The following is a 23,656-nucleotide window of genomic DNA, read 5'->3' on the forward strand; positions in this document are numbered from 1 at the left end:
TTTCTCTGACTCTTAAAGAAAAAATAAAAAATTTCAAAAATATTCTAAAAATTATTTCTACTTTTCGCAGGAAATAAACAGAACAATAACAATGACGTAGAGGAGTTAATGACGTCATGTTTCTTGTAAATTTTCTCCTTCTCTTTCTCTCTCACAGTTATGAAAAATAAAAAGTTTCACATATGTGACAAATTTTTTAAAATTTTTTCAGGAAATAATCAGGACAATGGCTATGACGTAGAGGAGATAATGACGATTAATTTCTTGAAAATTTAATTATCATTTGTCTCTCACAGTCTTAGAAAAAAAAATTAAATTTTTCAAACAAATTTTCAAAAGTTTGAATTCTCGTCTTTTATAAACGGGACAAAAAATTTGATTAAAATTATTTAAATTTTCGAAAAATGAGATTAAAGTTATTTAAATTTTGGAAAAATGTAAATAAAATTATTTAAGTTTTGGAAAAATGTAAAGAAAATTATTTAAGTTTTGGAAAAATGTAAATAAAATTATTTAAGTTTTGGAAAAATGTAAAGAAAATTATTTAAGTTTTGGAAAAATGTAAAGAAAATTATTTAAGTTTTGGAAAAATGTAAATAAAATTATTTAAATTTTGGAAAAATGTAAATAAAATTATTTTGAATTTGCAAAAATTAAAATAAAATTATTTAAAGTTGGAAAAAATAAAGTTAATTAAAATACAAATAATTTAACATTTGAAAAAATTAAATCACTGAGAATTTAAAAAAAACCATTTAAAAATTATAAATTTCAATTTAAAAAAATAAAAAATCTTTTTTTAACTCACTGCGATGTCTCAGCCTATTCTCGAGATCATCCCTGAAGCTGCTCTCGTTCGATGACGCACTTCCCAAGCTGACACTCACAAAAAAAAACAAAAATTTTAATTTCTTCGAACTTGATAACGTTGTTTCTGCCCCAGACACTTTCCAAGGTTTTTGATAAAATGCACTTTTTTTGGAAAATATCCAAAAACATCCAAATTTATCCAAAAACGTCCAATATATTTAAATTTGTTCAAAAATTTCCAGCGTTTTCAAACTTTTTCAACGTATCCAAAAATATCACCAAAGATATCCAGAAATATCCAGATTATCCAAACGGATCCACACGGCCCGAAAATATTTCGTCAGCGAGGTGTTACACGGCCCGAGGTTCATTAATAACTGAAGAAATGGCTCTCCTGTCGTTAACCATTACCGTTAATAACCGTTAATTGATTTTTAATGAGTTTTTAATTGCTTCAAAATTTACTCATTTTTCTCTCTCATATTTTCAAAAATAAAATTTTCGAAAATTTTTAAAAGATTTTTTACATATTTCACGCGTAATAAATGGTACAAAATAGATGACGTAGGGGGGGGGGTAATGACGTACCGTTTTTTTTTTAATTTACGCCTTCGCTTTTTCTCTGACTCTTATATAGAAAATAAAAAATTTCAAAAATATTCTAAAAATTATTTTGTACTTTTATCTCAGGAAAAAACGGGACATTGGCACTTTCTTAAACTGAATCAGTGAAATTTGACTGATTATCAGTGATTCTCTTCTCGCGACTTGAATAAGTGACATTTCATTGACGATCTATAAAAAATGATTGAAATTTCAGTCATTTTTCACAAAAAAATAACAATAAAAAATAATTACTATAAAATAGCCAATTAAATAATAACTGAAATTTTTGAATATTCGTGACAGAAATTTTTTAATTGGCTAATCAGTGAAAAATCACTGATAAAAATGACTGAAAAAGTCTGATTACAATTTACTTACTCGCTAAAATTTGAATTAGTAAAAATGTTTACTAATTTGATCAAGTGACTGACTTTTTGTTTTTGAATTAGTAAATTTTACTAATAAATAGTCATTTTTACTGAATTTTTAGTAAAATTTACTAATTCAAAAGCAAAAAGTCAGTCACTAATTCAAAATTTCAAATCAGTGAAAAATTTTACTAATTCAAATTTAGAGAGTATACTACAAAAATTATTATTGATATTATTAAATTGAACCATAGTCTGACTTTAATTGACAATTTCTTCTAGAAATGACTATAAAGACTATAATTAAGTCAAATTACTTATATTAAAAAATTAAAATTTAAATAAAAGTCAATAGCAGTCTAACTAAAAATTACTATTCCTACTAAAAATTTAAAGGACTGACAAAAACTATTTATACTAGAATAAAATTTATTTGAAAATGAAACCTTGATTGACTCAAATTGACTATTTCTGTTTAAAAATTAAAAATTATTTTTACTACTTAAAATTAGTTAGTAAATTTTAGCAGTCCATTTTTATGTAAGTTTTATTATCAGTAGTATAAGTAAATGACTAGTTTGTTTTTTTTAGTTTACCTTTTAGTTTGCCTTTTTCAGTAGTATAAATTAATTTTTCGACAGACTTAAATTTTCAGTAGAAATATTTAATTATAGTCAGACGAGAGATCATATTTACATTAATTTTGTTGTCAGTAGTATAAATAAATTGTAATCACCTTCTTTTTAGTAGAAATCGTAAATTTTAGTCAGGCACATCGCTACATTTTCATATAAATTTAATATCAGTATTGTAAATAATTTTTAGCCAGAGTTTTTCATTATTAGTCGAAGTAGTAAATAGTAGAAAGATAGCAGTTTATTTTCTTTATTTTTTTTAATTAGAAAATAAGTAGTAGATGTCAACATCAGTCAGACAGGCATTTTTATTTTATAATATTTTAAACTTTAGGAAGTAAAATAATTTTTTAGACCGGAAAAATTTTCTTCAACTGCTCTGTGAGTTTTTAGGCCGGATTTGCTTTGTTTCCCGCTTTGTATTTTCAAATTAGTAGTACATGTCATTTTTAGTCAGACATAAAATACGTTGTTTTAAAATTCTTAACTATACTTTAGTTTTAAGTAGTACAGATATTTTCTAGTCAGACAAAACTGATCGTCGACTCGTTCGACATGCAACACTAAAATATTCGAAAAAAATTGGTAATTGCTACTTTTCTCAGTAGTAGAAAATTTTTATGTCAGACGGAATGTTTTTCACCTGCGGACATAAAATGAGAGTACTTTCTGATAGATACAAAAAAAATATACAACTTGGCAGCGGTTTTTATATTATTTTGTTGAAAAAAGAAATGAATGTTATGCTGAATTACTATAATAAGAATTATTCTCATATATGAACAGAGAAAGGTGGAATTAGAGACTATTTGTCGGATTAGCGCAAGTATGTATAATGATACGCGACATGAAGAAAGAAGCGAAAATCAAACGTGCGGATAGGAAAAAAAAGACAAGAGAAGAGAGGTCTTGTCAGAGAATATTCGAAAAGATTCGATTCTCTGGTGGTACGAAGCGTATCCAATTTGATGGCATTACAATAACGGAGGTAATGTCTGAGAATAATGAAATTTCCCCCAATCACCAACGACTCTTCTGGAATACGTTCCTACGCCTCTCTCTCTCCTCTCTTTTCTTCTCAACTTATATAGTATACTATACTCATTTCCTTTTTTCCATATCATTCAATTTCTCGATATTTTCCCAATGAAATTATGTCACGAGGTATAGTACAGTGTATTATTTTTTACTTATTTTCTATATGCGACTCTATTTTTCTTATTCGTGTCCTTATTCATTTATGATAAATTTCTGATGATTTTGTATGTCCTCAGTATACAGAAATGATGGTATCGATCGAAAATTGTTAAAATAGAAAATACTATTTAAAAAGTAAATTTTACAAACAAAAATCAAATCTAGTTTTACTAATTTCGGAAAGTAGGAAGCAAATGCGTTACAGAGGATACGGTTTATTATTTGTCAAGATGCGAATTGACTGTGTGACAGGAGCGGTGTTAGACTAGATGAAGAGCGGTGTAAGTAACCGCAACAATACTGGATCTGTAATGGATGGCCTCAGGAACCCGAGGCGAGTGAATTGTTGGCCCCACGTCCGCCGTAGAAAACGAAGGCACCCTCTCGACCAGCATTCTGCCGGCGTAAATCAATGCACCCCCTTGGCCGGGCCCTCGCGCAGCTCATCGTTGTCGCGCGAGAGAGAGAGTTAGGGGGTGTCGGAGACGTCCGGCTACTGCATTATGTATTTCTCGCCGAGACCCACTACTATACTAACTTCAATTCTGTCTCCGCCACTCTCCTTTTACCATAGTTTTGCTCCAGCGCCCACAAACTGCCCTCTGGGTTCTTATACATTCCGGTTCTCTATTGCTTTTTTCTCCTTTAAGTTTCTTCGTCTTCTTCACCTTCTCCATCTTTATATTTCTTCACCCTTTCTCTTTGGTTCAGTTTTCTTCACTTCCCTTAGACTCTTAATCTTTCTTCATTTTTGGCACTTTTCTTCACCTTCGCCTTCGCTCTTCTTCATTTGTACATTTTTCTTCACCCCCTCTAGGCTCTTAATTTTTTGTTCACTTTTCTTCACCTCCCTTAGGCTCTTTATATTTCGTTCACCTTTCTTCATTTCTTCTACTCTCTTTGTATTTCGTTCACTTTTCTTCACCTTTCTTCATTTCTTCTACTCTCTTTGTATTTCGTTCACTTTTCTTCACCTTTCTTCATTTCTTCTACTCTCTTTGTATTTCGTTCACTTTTCTTCACCTTTCTTCATTTCTTCTACTCTTTTTATATTTTCTTCACTTTTCTTCACCTTTCTTCATTTCTTCTATTTTCTTTGTATTTCGTTCACTTTTCTTCACCTTTCTTCATTTCTTCTACTCTCTTTGTATTTCGTTCACTTTTCTTCACCTTTCTTCATTTCTTCTACTCTTTTTATATTTTCTTCACTTTTCTTCACCTTTCTTCATTTCTTCTATTTTCTTTGTATTTCGTTCACTTTTCTTCACCTTTCTTAATTTCTTCTACTCTCTTTGTATTTCGTTCACTTTTCTTCACCTTTCTTCATTTCTTCTACTCTTTTTATATTTTCTTCACTTTTCTTCACCTTTCTTCATTTCTTCTATTTTCTTTGTATTTCGTTCACTTTTCTTCACCTTTCTTCATTTCTTCTACTCTCTTTGTATTTCGTTCACTTTTCTTCACCTTTCTTCATTTCTTCTACTCTCTTTATATTTTCTTCACTTTTCTTCACCGCTTCTACCCTCTTTAAATTTCGTTCACCTTTCTTCACCTTTCTTCATCTCTTCTACTCTCTTTATGTTTTCTTCACTTTTCTTCACCTTTCTTCACCTTTCTTCTCTTCTACTCTCTTTATATTTTCTTCACTTTTCTTCACTTTTCTTCACCTTTCTTCACCTTTCTTCTCTTCTACTCTCTTTTCTTCACTTTTCTTCACTTTTCTTCACCTTTCTTCTCTTCTACTCTCTTTATATTTTCTTCACTTTTCTTCACTTTTCTTCACTTTTCTTCACTTTTCTTCACCTTTCTTCACCTCTCCTATCTTTATATTTCGTTCACCTTTCTTCACCTCTTCTACTCTCTTCATTTTTCATGCAGTTTTCTTCACCTTTCTAACGTGATTCGTATTTTTCTCACTTTTCTTCACCTTTCCTAAGTTGCTAACACTCGTTTTCGGCAGAAATTAGCGCCTTAATTTAAAATATCTTCTAAAATCTAATATTTAAAAATAATTCAGCTCCCTAACTTAAAGAATCTTATAAACTAAAATACTTAAAAAAAAAAAAAAATTTGGCGCCTTAATTTAAAGTCTTATAAATTGAAATATTTAGAAATGAAAGCCAGCTTAATTTAAATTGTCTTATACAGGCGGTTTTCATACAATACAAGGTTTCAATTATTTAAAATATAATATTCAATTATTTTAAATATTATATTCTTCGCAGAAATGTAATTATTTTCCAAAATAATAAAATTTTCACAAGAATTCAATAATTTAAAATACAATTTTTAAAGAAAATTCAATTATTTTAAAAGATATTAAGAAAATCTTGAAAATTTAACTATTTTTCATATCTACTAATACTATTTTAACAAAATTTTCTAAAAGAATTCAATTATTTAAAAAAAAAATGTCAAAAAAATTCTTCTCAAACATTCAATTATATTTTCAAAAATATTTAAATTTTTCGCAAAAATTCAATTATTTCAAAATTTTTGTATCAAATTCTTGTGAAAAATTAAATTATTTTTATAAATAATAAAATATTTTTTAGTAGAATTCAATTATTTTTGAAAATTTTAATGAAATTCCTCGCAAGAATTCAATTATTTTCTAATTTTCAAAAATAATAAAAATATTCACAGAAATTCAATTATTTAAAAGATTTGCAGAAAATTCTCCGCAAGAATTCAATAATTTTTATATTAATAAAGAAAAATTCCTTGCAGAATTGAATTTATTTAAAAAAATTTTATGAAAATTCTTCCTGAGAATTCAATTATTTTCATAAATAATAAAATTGTTGTTAACTATTCAATTATTTTCAAAAATAACACATTTTTCACCAAAATTCAATTATTTCAAAATTTTTTTTCAAATTCTGGTAAAGAATCCAATTATTTCTATATATTAATAAAAATTTTTTAAATTCAATTATTTTTCAAGAATAAAAAAACTTATTACAGAATTTTAATTATTTTTAATACAATTTTAATCGAATTTCTAAAAACAATTTAATTATATAAGAATTTGTTGATAAGATTCTTTATGAGATTTCAAATTTTAAGAAACATTTAATTGCTCAGTAAATTATTTATTTTTATATTTAAATAATGAATTTCCGTAAAAGTTTCTAATAAAAATTTTGTTTAAAAATGAATTTCATGTTAAAATTTTAGATATAATAATTCAATATTAAAAGCATTATAGCATGCATTTTTTAGAAATAATTGATATTTTGAATAGGTTTTAAATTCAAATCTTTGAAATAAAATCTTAAAAATAAAAATATAAATAAAAATAAATAAATACTAAATAATAATAATAAATTTTTAAGTTTTAAATTCTCAAGGAATTTTTGCATAAATTATTAAAAATAATTGATAATTGAATTCTTTCAAAGAATTTTAATAAAATTTTTGGAAATAATTATACATTTTTTGAAGAATTTACTTAAAATTGTATTAAAAATAATAATTGAAATCTTGTGAAGAATTTTATTATACTTATGAAAATAAATGAATTCTTGCAAAGAATTTTATTACATTTTTTTTTAAATAATTGAAATTTTTTAAGAAATTTTATTAAAATAGTAGATCTTAAAAATATTTTAATTTCAGCAAAGAATTTCATTATTTGTGAAATGTAATTGAATTCTTACAAAAGAATTTTTTCAAATAATTACATTTTTCGAGGAGATCATTTAAATTTGTATTAAAAATAATTGAAATTCTATATGAAAAATGTTATTATTTATGAAAATAATTGAATTCTTACAACGAAGTTTCCCAATGGGAAATGCCAGTGTAGTGCCGATGCTTACCACTGGCTTAGTACTAAGCCGATTGTCCAGCCATACTCTAGACAAGCCTTGTCAGTCAAGACTTGCCCAGTACAGAATTTTTGTTTCCCCAATGCTTAGCCAGGCCTCTAAGGACGGGCAGCCAGTACTGGCTCAGTATTGAAAAAATTGCTCGTAGTTTATACTGGAAAAAATGTTTGATTCAAATAACCTGTTACTTGATTATTATCAAATAAATAAACATATTTTTCTAATTCTTTCTATCTGATTTAAGTAAAATGTTTTTGGTTCAAATTATAAATTTAAATGTAAATCAGTATAAATTATATTATTAATTAAACAATCTGACAAACCAATTATGTATTTAATATAACCATTATCACATCCAATTATGTATTATATTAATTGATAAGATAATTTTGCCCCGTGTAAGATTATAATATTTTTTTTTATATCCGATTGAAAGCACAGTCGCTAATTTATTTATTAAAAAAATTGCAATCATGTTTATTTTGACAGCCGGCCATCTTTTACTTTTTCTCTCCGTTTCAACGCCTCTATTGGATACTCGTGAAGTTCTGGCTTTTTCTCTGTCTCGCAAATTAAAACTTTATTACAACATTGTTGAAAATTTCGTTCATTTGAATGTCAAAACTTGTGTACATTAAATTCATTGATTATAAATATTCTTATTAATTATTTTTTAAATAAAAATTATTCACTTCCATAGAACATGTAATTTTCGTATTTACCGACGCAGTAGTGATTTCACCGGTAAAGAATTTCTTTACTTCCGTTGTAACAGAGGGAGTGTAGGTGTGTATGTGTAGATCAACTAAAGCCTAAATGTTCGACTTTCTTCTGCGAAATGGAAGAAAGAAAATACGTACTTTCGACCGAGGTGTAAAAAAAACAATTACTATTAGTTTTTATTAATTTTCTATTCTAATGTGTCCTTTATTTATCTGCTGTACTAAATAATTAGTGTGTATTGGTATACAAATAATTTTAAAGTAGCGCGCCTGAAGCAGCCATTAAATGAATTTGTGGTTCTGTTGCGCAAGCGCAAGTCATCTTGTCTTCCTGTTCGCGTCGCGTCACATCGCGTTCTCTCGACAATATGGCTACCGTGGCGTCGGTTATATAAAGTTGTAAAGAAATGATTTTCTTTAAAATTATATTAATTGTATTCAAGCCAGTATAATTAAAACTTCTGCACTGTGCATTTTATAAGTGATTTATATTAATATTACAAGTTATATATACAAAAATTTGCAGATAAAAGGATATCTCTAAAGCCGGAACATAAGTGTGAAGTGTAAGTATATTTCTTTCGATTTATGAAAACTTGAAAAACGTGACTAATACTATAAGATACATAATCGCTACGTTTTTTATCTTACAACTTTTAAACTCCTTAAAAGTTTTTAAAAACTAAAAAAATACATTTATAGAGAACAAATATTAAAATTGAAGTTACAAATCTGTGTGTGTAGAAATTTGATAATTGAAATTAAACTTTCTTTATTTTTGCTGTTGTTACTAAATACTAGTTACAAATAAATTTATTATTATTCACGAAAAGAATAAATAAATATTGTCTATGGTAATAATTTACTTCAATGTATAATAATTTTTTTTTACATATTTACAGTTAAGAGGTTAAGTTTTACTTTTGTTTGGAAATTCAAATCTCTGAATTTCTAACCTAAAAATAGTGTTATTAATTCTACCGTGTAGGCAATTGTACAGAAATAATTAATAATATTAACATTCATTAAATTTTTTGCTAATTATGTTACGATCTCCTTGTGACAAAATTGTAATTTTAACCTTTTATTCAATACTGAAAAATTACTTTCATGACTTTCAAGGTTGTTTAATCAGTGTGAAATTCTTGCTAATAGGGATGTGTTTCATAAATTAAGAATATTATCTCTAAATATATCAAACATTTCACGTTCTTCAAATCTTTACCATTTAATTAATTATTTTGTATGTCATTGTTAGCAAAAATTATTTCTGATTTAGTATTGGAAAATTAATGTTTTACTTTATAGATTACACAAGTTTAAATTCGTATAAGCAAAAATAAATGTGTTTTTATATTATATGTTTAGACTTTATATACAATTATATTGATTCCCTTATATTACTGCAAAATAAAAATAATTGTTTACCTTGACCTCTTCTCGCAACATTTGACACTTTTTAAAATGATTTAGACAATGAGTACTTATGAGCGGTTGAAGAAGCATCGCATACTAAAAAAACAACAGGAAGGTCCATCATCAAGTGAGGAAGAAGCCAACGAAACAGATAATTCATCTTCTTTAGATAATTCGGGTAACCTGCGAGCTCAAGAATTACTTCAAAATGAAACTATTCCACCATCCTCCCCGTCAGAACAATCTCTTCATGACAGTGATACTTCAATTCGAAATAACAGAGATTTTAACCGACTGTCAGATGAGTTTTCAAATATGTCAACATCAAATGAGGAAGTGTCTAACAATGAAGAAGCAGTTGATAATGAGGAAATGCTTGGTGACGAGGAACTAAATATTCTACAAAATTTTTCTACAAAATTGCAAATTTGGGCAAATAATAATATTCGGAACATAACAAGAGATTGCTTAACCCAATTATTAAAACTTTTAAAAGGAGAAGGACACGATGTTCCAATTTCTGCGGCAACATTATTACAAACAAGGAATAATTTACAAATCATTCGCCCCATGGAAAGTGCAAAAGGAAAAATGGGAAAATATATTTATTATGGAATAGAAAATAATTTAAAAATGATAATTCCTGAAAATTATAATAAAAATGTTATTAAATTATTATTTAATGTTGATGGAGTGCCAATATTTAGGAATTCTTCTCTGCAGTTTTGGATTTTTTCAGCAAGAGTAATTGATAACGAATATGAATCTTGGCCCTTTGTTGTTGCTGCATTTTGTGGAGATTCGAAGCCAATATCAGTAAGACAATATATGCAAGATTTCATTGACGAAGCTTGTGAACTTTTGGAAGATGGTCTTCATTTGCACAATGCGGATTATTCTGTGGAAATTATAGGTTTCTCCTGCGACACTCCTGCACGAGCTTTCATAAAATGTGTAAAAGGACATCAATCCTTTTACGCATGTGAGCGTTGTGTAACGAAAGGAAAAACAGTTAATAAAAAGAGAGTCTATCCTTCCAGAAGTGCAGCCTTTAGAACAAAATTTTCTTTTAGAAGGCAATCACAGAGTCAGCATCATGTCGGTCGATCACCACTAACACATTTGCCAAATTTTGATCCGATCAAGTGCATTTTGATCGAATCACTTCATTTACGAGATTTGGGAGTTCAAAAATGGCTGCTTGATCAGTGGTTGCCCGCTAAAAAGAAAAAACAGCGACAGGCCAGACTTTCCAAAACAAATATAAAATTATTGGAAGCAGCTTTAATTGAAGTTTCAAAAGGGATTTCGGCGGAATTTCAAAGAAAAACCTTGAATTTAGATGAACTTTCTCATTGGAAAGGAACGCAATTTCGGTTTTTTCTTCTTTACTGTGGCGTAATTGTTATGCGGGACATATTACCCTACAATATTTATCGGCACTACCGCTTATTAGTTGTCGCCTTTAGAGTATTATGCGATTCTCATTTAGCCACACAAAATTCAAATTTTGCCCGAGATCTGTTACGTCAGTTTTTTTACTTGCTTCCTTCTTTTTATGGAAAGGACTCGCAAGTAATGAATAATCACAATTTAATTCACATTGCTGACGACGTCGATTTTATGAAAGGACCTCTTCCAAATTACTCGGCGTATTGCTTCGAAAACTTTTTAGGATATTTAAAATCTCTTATTCGATCGCGCAGGAAGCCTTTGGAACAATTGAACGCGAGATTATCAGAATTAAAATCTGGTCCTGACTCGAAAAAAAAATTTGTTTTACATAAAAAGGAAGATATTATTATGGACGCTGAATTTTTAAACCAAAATGAAGCTGATCTCCCTGAAATTATTTACCACGATTCTATATTAAGAAATAAAGAACCAGATAATTTTGTTCTGACAGAAAGGAAAAAAATCTTCCAAATCACTGAAATAAAAAAGGAACACCGAAATATTTTAATAAAAGGATATGAATGCGAAAAACTTATTGACGTTTTTAAAAATCCATGTAAATCCAGCGATATTGGCATAATGGAGTTAGGTTCATTTTCGAAGCAAAAAAAAGTCATTCAACTCAATGAAATATTTAGGAAATGCGTAGTTTTCAACTATCAACAAAAATCATTTGCTTTTACTCTTCTGCACGGAAAAACCTGTATGTTTTACTTTTATTAAGTTTATTTATTTTTCATAGCATCTTATTTGTTAAATTTTTTATTTTAGATTAAAATGGAGTTTCAAGAAACTACAACACATCTAATCGTCAATTTTAATGTTTCCAATGATGAAGGACAGTTAATGGTAGATTTGGTTCCAAAAAGATGGGTGCACTATGATGAAAATTATAAGAAATATTGCAAATATCCTACAAAAAAGGATTATTGTAATGTCCCAAAATGGAGTAAGGAATGTGCAGATCCGAAAAAACATTGGATATCCTATGAGGTCGTAATACTGTCAGAAGCAAGTTAGTAAATATTTTAACTGAAAATTAATATTGTCTAATTATCTTAAAAATTATAGAATTAAAATTTCGTTCTTCACCTTTTTTCAAAGATACTTATAAACAAGGATTAAGGAGGTTAAAGAGATCGTACAATGACGATCAAATTGCGAGCAGCAATTGGGAAAAAAGTGAGAGTTCGGCTACGGAAAGTGAAGAACTAAAATCGTCTACTGTGAGTCAAATATTAGATAATGTGACAAATAAATCGTTGGTTACCAACAGGCAACATTCCAGCCAAAAAAGATCTAAACTTGACAAATTTCGAATTTCAAACTCCTCCTCATCATCAATGGACTCCAGTTTGAAAGAAAAAAAAAAGATACCAAAGAAGAGAAAAATAAGTAATCTTTTGTACATTGCATTATTACAAAAAAACATATGGTAAATGAAAATTTTATTAAATTTTAAAAATCATTTTTTTGCTCCAGGTAATTCTACAGAATCGACGATAAAACGTTCAAAAAAAGAAGGTAATCTAAATTTGTGAATTGTATAATTCTTTTATTTATAAATTTTTAGTTGCATATAATTATAAAATTAAAAAAAAATTTATATTTCCTGTTACAGTTGATAAATTTTAAGCAAGCTGTGTATAAATTTTGTACAAATTTTAATATTGATATTAATTCATTACAATACTCGTTTTCAAAAATTAATAATAATTAAAATTACATAGTAATTTTAATAATATTTGCAGATCATTTATCAAGAACAAACCAAACACTAACTGATCCCGAGTCATCTGGATCACGCCACAATTCGAGAATATCAAACTTCAGAAGAGACGATCGAAAAACAGAGACTTCTCATCATCAAGGTAACGCATCTCTTACTTTCGAAAAAAATCCATAATAACGAAAATTAAAAACTAATTTTAATTTTATTCTAATTTTAATTTTATTTGCAGATAATTCACCAAGAAACAATCAAACATTATCAGATCCCGAGTCATCTGAATCACGCCACAATTCCAGAATATCAAACTTTAGAAGAGACGATCGAAAAATAGAGACTTCTCATCATCAAGGTAACGCATCTCTTACTTTCGAAAAAAATCCGTAATATCGAAAATTAAAAACTAATTTTAATTTTATTTGCAGATAATTCATTAAGGAACAATCAAACATTATCAGATCCCGAGTCATCTGGATCACGCCACAATTCGAGAATATCAAACTTCAGAAGAGACGATCGAAAAACAGAGACTTCTCATCATCAAGGTAACGCATCTCTTACTTTCGAAAAAAATCCATAATAACGAAAATTAAAAACTAATTTTAATTTTATTCTAATTTTAATTTTATTTGCAGATAATTCACCAAGAAACAATCAAACATTATCAGATCCCGAGTCATCTGGATCACGCCACAATTCGAGATTATCAAACTTTAGAAGAGACGATCGAAAAATAGAGACTTCTCATCATCAAGGTAACGCATCTCTTACTTTCGAAAAAAATCCATAATAACGAAAATTAAAAACTAATTTTAATTTTATTTGCAGATAATTCATTAAGGAACAATCAAACATTATCAGATCCCGAGTCATCTGGATCACGCCACAATTCGAGAATATCAAACTTCAGAAGAGACGATCGAAAAATAGAGACTTCTCATCATCAAGGTAACGCATCGCTTCCTCTTCAAACTCCCAAATCTGTTTCTCGGAAAGAAGATATTTCTGCTAAAGGTATGCTTCTCTACATAAGAAAGTTTTTATTGAAAATATATTAAATAATTTTGTTTGTTCTAGGAGTTACTTTAAACTTTCATTGTCCTTCATGCGGACAATCAACAAATTTCAACAATATTTTTGCAGAAGATATAATAGATATAAAAACTATTCTGAAGTCTAATAAGAGAAGTATCCAGTACGATATTAAGAAAGGGATTAATGAATTATTAATGGCTATAAAAGGGAAGGACACCGTAAAAGAAATAAATTCGGTGATTTACAATTGCAACACTTTATTGAATCTGCCGAAAAAAAATGTGGAAGAGTTTCAGAAATTCGATGCAGAATTGGAAACGGATGATGCGAAATTAAAATCATTTGTAAGTATATATAAGTCAATTAATTCAGTACAGCAAACTATTAGAACATTTGTTATATAAAATTGTTTTTTCTGTTCAGAAAACTGTGGTCACAATACATTCCCAAAATTTTAAAAAGTTGGAAGATGCTGTTTCTTCTATCTTGTCCAAAGTTATAACGAAGGAAGTGCAGATTCAGTATTCAGGATTCGGAAGAGTGGTGAAAGGAGTAGGAAAGCTGAACTTTTCGAAAACCTGTACTTGTAAAATTATTCAAGGTATTATTAGTATACTAGTATTTTAAAACAGGGTGGCCACATGTCAGTAAAGTCAGGGAAATGTCAGAAAAACAAATTTTGTGTCAGGGAAATTTAGAAAATTGAGATTTTTCCGACTTATTTTCAAATATTGCGACTTTCTCGACTTTTCTTCTTTCAAAAATTATTTTTGAATTATTTTTCTATTTAAATTTTTGAAATATGCAATTAAAAAGATTTTGAATAATCGACATTTTGTAAAATTTTATTGAAAATAATTAATTTTTTAAAAGTAGTTTGTTAGAATTTTTAAAAATCAACTTTTGAAAATTAGCTTCTAATTTTTTAAAATTTAGTATTTTCAGTACTTTCAATTACATATTTCCAAAAATTCAAATACATAAAAAAATAACGTTTTAGAATTATTTTTAATGTTTTCGAGAAAAAATTGTGTTCAAAATATTTGATTAAAATTTATCAAAAAATTAATTTGTTTTTTAAAATAATACAAAAACTCTTTCAAGGAATTCAATTGTTTTCGAAAAATTACATTAAAATATTTTTAAAAACTACTTATTTCTTAGAATTTTTTTAAAATAATTTTTTAAGATTTAATTGTCTTCGAATAAATTATGGTCACATTTATAATTAAAATTCTTCAAAAACTTGATTATTTTTATTTTTTGAAAATATTATACCTTAATATACTTAAGAAAAAAACTACAATTATTATAAAAAAAATTGAATTTTCGTATTTAAATAATTTAATTCTCGAAGAACTGTAGGAAAATTATTTAAAATAATTAATTCAGAGATGAAGATTAGTTGAAAATTATAGAAAATAATTGAATTCAGGAAGAGTCATAATTATAATTTTTAGAAGTTATTAAATTTCATAAATTTCACTCATTTTCCGTAAGCTTTAATATTTTTCTGTGAAAAGAGTTTTGTCAGGGGAAATATTTTTAATGTCATTAAATGATCAGGAAAATTGATAAACTGAAACTTGTGACCACTCTGTTTATAAGTTTAGTCTGAGTCTAAAATGAATCTTTTTTTAAGATTATAAATTTTGTGAATTTTAGATGTGTTATTGTCCAAATATGAAAACACTTCAAACGCGGATATTTTAACAAAGATTAGTAGGTGGTTATCAGGAGCACCAGACAGAGATGGAGGAAAGAAAGAAAGGCGCAGTCAAAAATAAGCATAAAAATTCTAAAATTGTTTGCGTTTACTGTTCATTCAATATGTTTTATAAAGTCTTATTTCAAAAATTAAATAAATTTATCGAAAATTATAAAATTTATTGTTTATTTTAATCAATAATATTTAAAATATTTTAATGAGTAATGGCGATCAAATAAATCCAGCTTTGAGACAAGAATGGCAGACAGCATTGCGTCAGCACTGTCTGGCAGCACTGACAGACAGTACTTCGGCAGCGCCGGACGGCGTTATCATCCCAGAGTTATGCCAGTGCTGGCTCTCAGCCTTGCCGCCAGTGCTGCCAGTACTGGCGCAGTACTATGCCAGTTGTAAATTTCCCATTGGGTTATTACATTTTTTTAAATAATTGAATTCATGTTGAAAATTTTATTATATTTGTAAAAATAATTGAATTCTTGCAAAGAATTTTATTAAAATTTTTGAAAAAAAATTTTTGTTTTTTATTCTTTTCGGAAAATTAATTTATTATAAAGCATGAAAATATCAATTACTCCGAGTCGAAGGTTCGGAGTTATCGTTATCTTTTAATAATATTTTTCTAAGTTGTTAAATTTTAAATTAAGATTTTCAAAAATTTCAAAAATTTTTAATATTTATAATAATTTTTTTCTAAGTTGTTGAATTTCAAAAATATTTTCAAAAATTTTAAAAATTTTGAATGTTTTGAATAATTTCAATGCCTGTGGAAAAATAATAATGATTAATTTATTTATTTAAAAAGAAGTTATTGTTGTTTTCGAATAATTTTACTTTTGAAGAAATTTGTAAATAAATGCGTATTAGAATCTCTTTTGGAATATCTAATAGTTTTTAGGGTGAATAAGAATATTTTTTATAGGCTCAGGAAAGTAGTCAAAATTTCGTCTGGAAATCAGAGAAAAAGAAAATTAATTTTTTGTGACAGCCCTGTAATAAATGTATATATAAACGAAATCGAACTGATTGGAATTGATTTTTCGACTAGCTTATTGAATTGACTGTTAAAAATAAAAATAGACTTTTAAAAAAGTAGGAATATATTGACTTTTAAAATAGTTTCAATCTAAGATGGTATATTTATAAGTGTCTATATAGTATTTTCTATAAAGTATTGTGTGTGTATGTAAGTATTGAGTGTATACAGTAAAGTCACGGGGAGAAATAATACTGTCAAAGCGGTTAACGGCCGCCTGGCTTTAGCAACCCTACACCGTTCGTCAGAATGTGCGCCATTCTGTCCATGTTCAACCACCGTGTCGGCTGTCTCACCCAATAAGGAGAACAGTCTGCTTGCCCAAGTTTCACCTCTTCTCTCTCTTTCTCTCACACTGCGGCGCTTTCCTCCAAAGACGGTATCATTTTACATCGCCATTGTCCTCCGAGGTCCAGACTTTTTTAGAAATATCTTTTTTTTTTCTCTCTTCCCTCCGAACAAACATATATCTTATCTCTCAACAATCTCTATATACTCCGCAGGTCATTTTTTCCATTCCTTCTTCTCAATCAGATCTCTTATCTCCTGTCTGTATATTGACCAATATATTATAACTCCTTTATTTCACTTCGATTATTTAAGAGACACGGATTTTATTTTAAGAGAAAATTGGGTCAGAGAGGCCAGTATTTTTAAAATCTACCATGTAGAAATTAAATTAAATGGTGATTTGGAAAATTTTCAGGTTTCACTCCAAAAAAATAAATCTTTCACTTTTTTTGTCATGTCAGTGTTTTGGCTTAACTTATTCGTTTTTATTTTATTTGAGACGTGATACAAATGTAACAAATTATTTATTTGAATAATTTTTGAGCGCACAGTTGAATACAGTAATTATTTAATAAAAAAATAACTATAATTATGAACATATCACCGCAGATTGAACCATAAACAATCCACGACTACAAGAAAGGAATCAATCTCAATTTTTAAGGGTATATACTACTCGAGAATTTACAAAACAAGAACTTCTTTTGTTCACAATCGCGAATAGCGAATATTGAAAAATAGAATATCTAACACCCTAATAATAAAATTTTGTGAAAAGAGTTGAGATTAAAATTTGATAGAATAGGCACTGTTGGAAGTATGGATGTGCGATGTCTAATCAGAGCTTTTAATCTCGAGCTTAGAGCGAGGGGTAGTTTTGCAAAGTCGGTGGGGGGGTGTGTGCGGTATTTAGCCGTTCAGCGGGGGGTTCCTCTTGAAAATACGCGGAGGCGACGAGAGCGCCACGCGTCAGGCTTTATTGCCTCTTACACGAGGAGTAGATGATAGCAAGTAAGAGAGAGAGAGAGAGAGAGAATCCTTATGGATGCTGCGCGTATAAACCAGGGACCGATAGTTTCCGAATCAAGGGTGCTCTCTCCTCGACTATCTGGCACCCCGTCGAGTAATTATGCATTCTGCCCACCCTCTCTCGCTCGACACCAAAGCGAGAATTTAAGGAGCAAGTATAAGGAGCGACACGTCCACACGCTTCGTCTCTTCCGATTTTCATCTCATTTTAACAAATTTTAAAACACTGCTCTTGATTAATTTTTATTATTTTTCCCTCATGTGTCATGAAAAAGTATATTTTATTTTTTTTAAATTTCTAACGTCTAAAAATTTCAGGTCCTGTTTATCATTTTTTAAGTTCAAATTTAATTTAATTTTTTAAGTTTTAAGTTCAAATCATTAAAATATATTTAAACATTTTAAAAGAAAAATTATTGGAAAGTAGCCAATTTTTAACTTTAAAACTAGAACAAGTCCAGGGTTGCGAAAAAAAATTAATTTGGTTTTGTTTTTTCTTGATTTCTAGACAAAATTTTTTTTTCTGACACCCTAAAAAATATTTTGATACACTCTAAAAAATGTTAAATTTTCTTGAAAAATTCAATTACTTGAAAAAATATTAAGAAAATCTTCGAAATTCAAATATTTTTAGGTAACATTTCAATTATTTTAAAAAAGAAACAAAATTATTCTTCACTGAAATTCAATTATTTTAATGAATTTTATTAAATTCCATTCGTAATAATTCAATTATTTTCAAAACTTTTTAAACTCTATGTGAGAATTGAATTATTTTCAATAACATTTGAATTAAATTCATCCAAAAAAAAAGAATTGTAATGATAAATAATTAGCCAATTTTTTTAAATTAAACAAAAAAAAATTTCGAGTTATCCGAATTTCTTAAAATTCAACATTTTTTCTCCTTTTTTACGGCATTTAGCTTCATTATTTTTGGGCTTGAGGAAAATACTTTACTTATTTAATAGTCTCGACTCTTTGGTAAAAAATCTAAAATTATCGAAAATTATCAAAAATTCAAAAAACCGAATTTCTTAAAATTTAACATTTTTCTTTCTTTTTTATGGCATTTAGCTTCATTATTTTTGTGCTTTTGGAAAATACTTTACTTATTTAATAGTCTCGACTCTTTGGTAAAAAATCTAAAATTATCGAAAATTATCAAAAATTCAAAAATCCGAATTTCTTAAAATGAATCGTTATAACATTGTTGACGTGAACGTTAACAATTTGAAAATTTGGGAAAATAAATATTTAAAATGATTTGAAATGGATTCAGTCTGTAAGACTTCAATTATTCTGATGAATAAGAAAGTTCTTTGCTGTAATCCAATTATTCTCATAAACAATAAAAAATATACTTTAGAAAAATTCAATTCTTTTGAATATAATTTTAATCAAATTCTTCGCAGAAATTTAATATTATTGTCAAAAATAATTAAATTTTCACAGAAGTTCAATTATTTAATATACAATTTTCATAAAAGTTATCAAACAAAATCAATTATACTTTTAGAAATATTTAATCAAATTCTTCCCAAGAATTCAATTCTACTTTTTAATATAATTTGCTAATTTTTGTAGGAATTCAATTATACTTTTCAAAATTTCAATAAAATTCTTTACTAGAATTTAATTATTTTTATAAACAATAAAATTCTTTCCAGGTTTTCAGTTCTTTTAAAAATTTTCAATAATATTCTTCACGAGAATTCAATTATTTTGATCAACAAATAAATTCTTTTTCAGAATTCAACTTACTATTTTGATAAATAAACAAAATTCTTCACAGTAATTCAATTATTTTTGAAAATTGTATTAAACTCCGTCGTAATAATTTTATTAGTTTCATAAATATTATATTTCTTTGCAGAATGTCAATTATTTTTAATATAAACTTTTAGATAAATTTCTCAAAAAAATTTAATTATTCTTGAAAATTTTATTAAAATTCTACGAAAGAATTAAATTATTTTAAGAAAATTTGTTAAAATTCTTTATTAGAATTCAATTGTATAGAATAATATTCAATTATTCAATGAATTATTTATTTTTTTATTTAAATAATAGCAGTTGTAATTTTTAGAAGTTGTAAGTTTTCAAAACCTTTTTTCCACAATCATAATTTAAAATATTTTATTTCCTGTGAAAAAAAATAAGTATTTAAATATTTATTTATCAAAAATTATTTGGGTTTTGAATGTAATTTAATTTTGGAAATTATGAAAAAAATACTGAAATATAGTCTTTAAAATGTTTTGAAGATTTAGTTGAATTCCCGTAAAAAATTTAAAAACATTAAATTATATTTCTCATTTATTTGGAAATTTCGTCAAATTTAATTGAAATAAATTATTCATTTTAAAGAATTCTTTTTCTACCTTTGGAGAGTTTTAAATTAAAATTTAGAAAATTATTGAATTTTATAAAAATTTAGAATTGAAGGAAGTTATTGTCAATAGAGGAAAAAACGTAAATATTTTTGATGAAAATTATAGTTAAAAATCAGAATCAAATTTGTGATTTTTCTGAATCGGCTAAAACGTGTTTTTTAGTCGTCAAATTTGATTCTTTGATAGACACTTCTTTACTACTTTTTTTCGATCTTAAAGTTACTTTTTGCTATTCTTTTAAAATTAATTATCAAGTTCGAAGCACTTTATAATTCGCAGATATTTAAGATAATTGAGGTAATTAAGATATAATTAAGGTAATTAAGATAATTAAGATATTTCAATTTTTCTAAGTTTATTAAACTCAGACAAAAGACGTATCAAAATTGCTTCGATGCAAATTTTAAATATACGTTTTTCGTCCCAATGTGCCATCCTTATAAAAACAGTAATTCTCCTTTTTTACACTGTCATCGAACTAAAAAAACTCGACCAATTTTGGAATATCTTTTTTTCCCATCACTATATTTGTTTTTTGTACCTATTCGTGAAATTTGAAATTATACACGATTATTATATTATATACAGCGAGGGGTAAAATTGACCTCTGGAAAATAAATACAAGGCACATTGAAAAAAAGTGCGCTCTCAATTTCTCGGCAATCACTACATATATAGCAATTACAATCGTAACGAATTTGAACAAACTATGCAAGTAAAGTGACACGCGCTCCGGTGCGGCGATTCTTGTGGTACGAAACCCACCCTCCGTTGCACCCTATATATGAATGTGCCCATAAAAAAAAACTTTCACCCCATGTCGTGGGAAATCCGAGTCGGTCCAACCTTACAAAAAAAAAAATCTCGCAACTCGCGTGCCACGGTCTGACAGCTCCATTATGCTAAGTACATCCCTGTGACTGCTTAACTTCATCTGATAACATTTTTTTTTTTTTTCGATTTTCAACACAATTGTCATGTCGCACCCTTTTAGAATAACTTTATCTGATTTCATATTATATTTTAATGAGTAAATTATCACATTATTTATAAAGTATCAGCGCCTCAGTTTTTCTATAATTGTAAGAATCGAGTTATCGAGTAAAAAGAATTTTATAATTGTTGCTACCCGACAAAAAATTGCTTTATGTTAATTGCAGATTATTTTCGAAAAAGAAAATGACCGAAATAAAGTAGAAAACTTTATCAAAAATAATTAATCTCGTGGGATTTTTTTTCCTGATTAAAATGAAATTTAATAGTATTATCTCGTGCGCCATTAATTCGCCGCGTTGCAGTTATCGTTGTCCGACTTCTAATTTAATGTTCTAGGTTATATAAAGGAAAAATAATTTTATTTATACGGAAGAAACATTACTTTTAACAAGTTAATTATAAAAGTATGTATAATATGTATGCGTAAGACTCGAGAGATTTTAATAAAACGTTTAAAACATATGAGGGTTTAAATTCAGGAATAATAATAATAAAAAGAATAGGGGAAAAAGGAACATTATAGTAAAATCAGTAACCGCTGTCTGATGGACCAAGGTGGTCGCATGCAGACCAGGAAACCGAAAGAGATGCCGTCTGATACAAATTACATTTAAATAGAACTTGTGGAACGCTTGGTATTCGTAATTTAAACACAGAGGCGGACACTCGGAGGAGGATAAAGCTAAAAGGAGATAAAAGTCTATGTGTATATGTGCAGAATGAAAAAAGAGAAAAGGTATTTTTGTATTTCTGTTTTTTTTCTTGATATTTATTGCTATTTTCATGTTGCTTTCTTACGTTCTTTATATTTCGTTCACTTTTCTTCACCTTTCTCCACCTCTCTTACTCTTTTAAATATCGTTCACTTTTCTTCACCTTTCTTCATCTCTTGTACTCTCTTTATAATTCGTTCACTTTTCTTCACCTTTCTACATCTCTTCTACTCTCTTTGTATTTCGTTCACTTTTCTTCACCTTTCTTCATCTCTTCTACTCTTTATATTTTCTTCACTTTTCTTCACCTTTCTTCACCTCTTCTACTTTCTTTATATTTTCTTCACCTTTCTTCACCTCTTCTACTCTTTTTATATGTCGTTCACTTTTCTTCACCTTTCTTCACTTTTTCTACTCTCTTTAAAATTCGTTCACTTATCTTCACTTTTCTTCACCTTTCTTTACCTCTTATATACTCTCTTTATATTTTATTCACTTTTCTTCACCTCTCCTACTCTCTTTGTATTTCGTTCACTTTTCTTCATTTCTTCTACTCTCTTTATATTTTCTTCACTTTTCTTCACCTTTCTTCACCTCTTCTACTCTCTTTATATTTTCTTCACTTCTCTTCACCTCTCCTACTCTCTTTATATTTCGTTCACTTTTCTTCACCTTTCTTCATCTCTTCTACTCTCTTTATATTTTGATTACTTTTCTTCACCTCTAAGAAGCTATTTATCTTTCATTCAGTTTTCTTCACCGTTCAAACGCCCTTCGTTTTTTCACTTTTCTTCACTTCTTCTAAATGAAAGGTGAAGAAATGTGAAGTTTTGTTCATTTCTCCAATAGGAAAGGTGAAGAAATGTGAAGTACTTTTACTTTCTTCACCTCACTTAGGCTCTTAATTTTTCGTTCAGCTTTCTTCACCTCTCCTAGGCTCTTAATATTTAATTCACTTTTCTTCACCTTCCTTACGCTATTTATCTTTTAATGAGTTTTCTTCACCTTTCTAACGCCATTCGTTTTTTCACTTTTCTTCTTTTCTCTTATAGAAAAGGTGAAGAAAAGTGAAGTTTTCCACTTCTCCTATAAGAAAGGTGAAGAAAATTAAAGTTTTTAACATTTCTTCACTTCTCCTATAAGAAAGGTGAAGAATAGTGAAGTTTTGTTCACTTTTCTTCACCTTTCTAGCGCCCTTAGTTTTTTTTCTTTTCTTCACTTCTCGCTATAGGAAAGCTGAAGAAAAGTGAATTCTTTTTTAATTCTCTTATAGGAAAGGTGAAGTTTTTTCACTTTTCTTCACTTCTCCTATAGGAAAGGTGAAGAAAAATGAACAAACTTTTTAGGTCATGCAGCTACTTTTTTAAAATTAATCATCAAGTTCAAAGTCTATTAGTATGAAAGAGGAAAAGATAGTTAAGTAGAGAGAGAAAAAGACTTTAGTACAATAAAAAATTGTTTAGGACAGAGAAAGAGAGTTTAGAAGAGAGAGAGAGTGGCGCAGATAGAAAGGGTGGGCGAATCTGTCGGAATAGAGACGTCATAATATTGTCTCCCCGTGACGCCTCGGCATAATGGTGTGTGCATGTCCCCTTATTGTTTCGATGTGTGTAGAGCCGCATCGTATCGTGTACAGTGAGTGGCGCGAGACAAGACGAGCTTT

At 28.0% G+C, this 23,656-nt stretch overlaps 1 protein-coding gene across 9 annotated transcripts in view; it reads left to right on the forward strand.

The window, feature by feature from the left end:
* LOC122505636 (paired box protein Pax-6-like) overlaps positions 1-23,656 on the forward strand; it is a 233,798-nt gene that overhangs the window by 152,940 nt on the left and 57,202 nt on the right. The window contains exons 1-13 of one of the 9 annotated variants that reach the window (XM_043617381.1): positions 8,028-8,737; positions 9,645-10,403; positions 11,814-12,057; positions 12,147-12,437; positions 12,525-12,566; positions 12,794-12,913; positions 13,004-13,123; positions 13,197-13,316; positions 13,407-13,526; positions 13,600-13,785; positions 13,849-14,150; positions 14,230-14,407; positions 15,472-15,645. The exons of 1 other annotated variant lie outside the window; for it this stretch is intronic. In XM_043617381.1, coding sequence (XP_043473316.1) covers positions 9,648-10,403; positions 11,814-12,057; positions 12,147-12,437; positions 12,525-12,566; positions 12,794-12,913; positions 13,004-13,123; positions 13,197-13,316; positions 13,407-13,526; positions 13,600-13,785; positions 13,849-14,150; positions 14,230-14,407; positions 15,472-15,593 — 2,601 coding nt within the window. In that variant the 5' untranslated portion in view covers positions 8,028-8,737; positions 9,645-9,647 and the 3' untranslated portion in view covers positions 15,594-15,645. Of the gene's footprint in view, positions 1-8,027; positions 8,738-9,242; positions 10,404-11,604; positions 11,746-11,813; positions 12,058-12,146; positions 12,438-12,524; positions 12,567-12,793; positions 12,914-13,003; positions 13,124-13,196; positions 13,317-13,406; positions 13,527-13,599; positions 13,786-13,848; positions 14,151-14,229; positions 14,408-15,471; positions 15,647-23,656 lie in introns of those variants that run through there. 7 more of the 9 variants (XM_043617383.1, XM_043617388.1, XM_043617382.1 and 4 more) reach the window with 7 other exon arrangements.

Source organism: Leptopilina heterotoma, unplaced genomic scaffold, assembly GCF_015476425.1.
Source record: "Leptopilina heterotoma isolate Lh14 unplaced genomic scaffold, ASM1547642v1 Lhet_361, whole genome shotgun sequence".
In the NCBI taxonomy this organism is placed as follows: domain Eukaryota; kingdom Metazoa; phylum Arthropoda; class Insecta; order Hymenoptera; family Figitidae; genus Leptopilina; species Leptopilina heterotoma.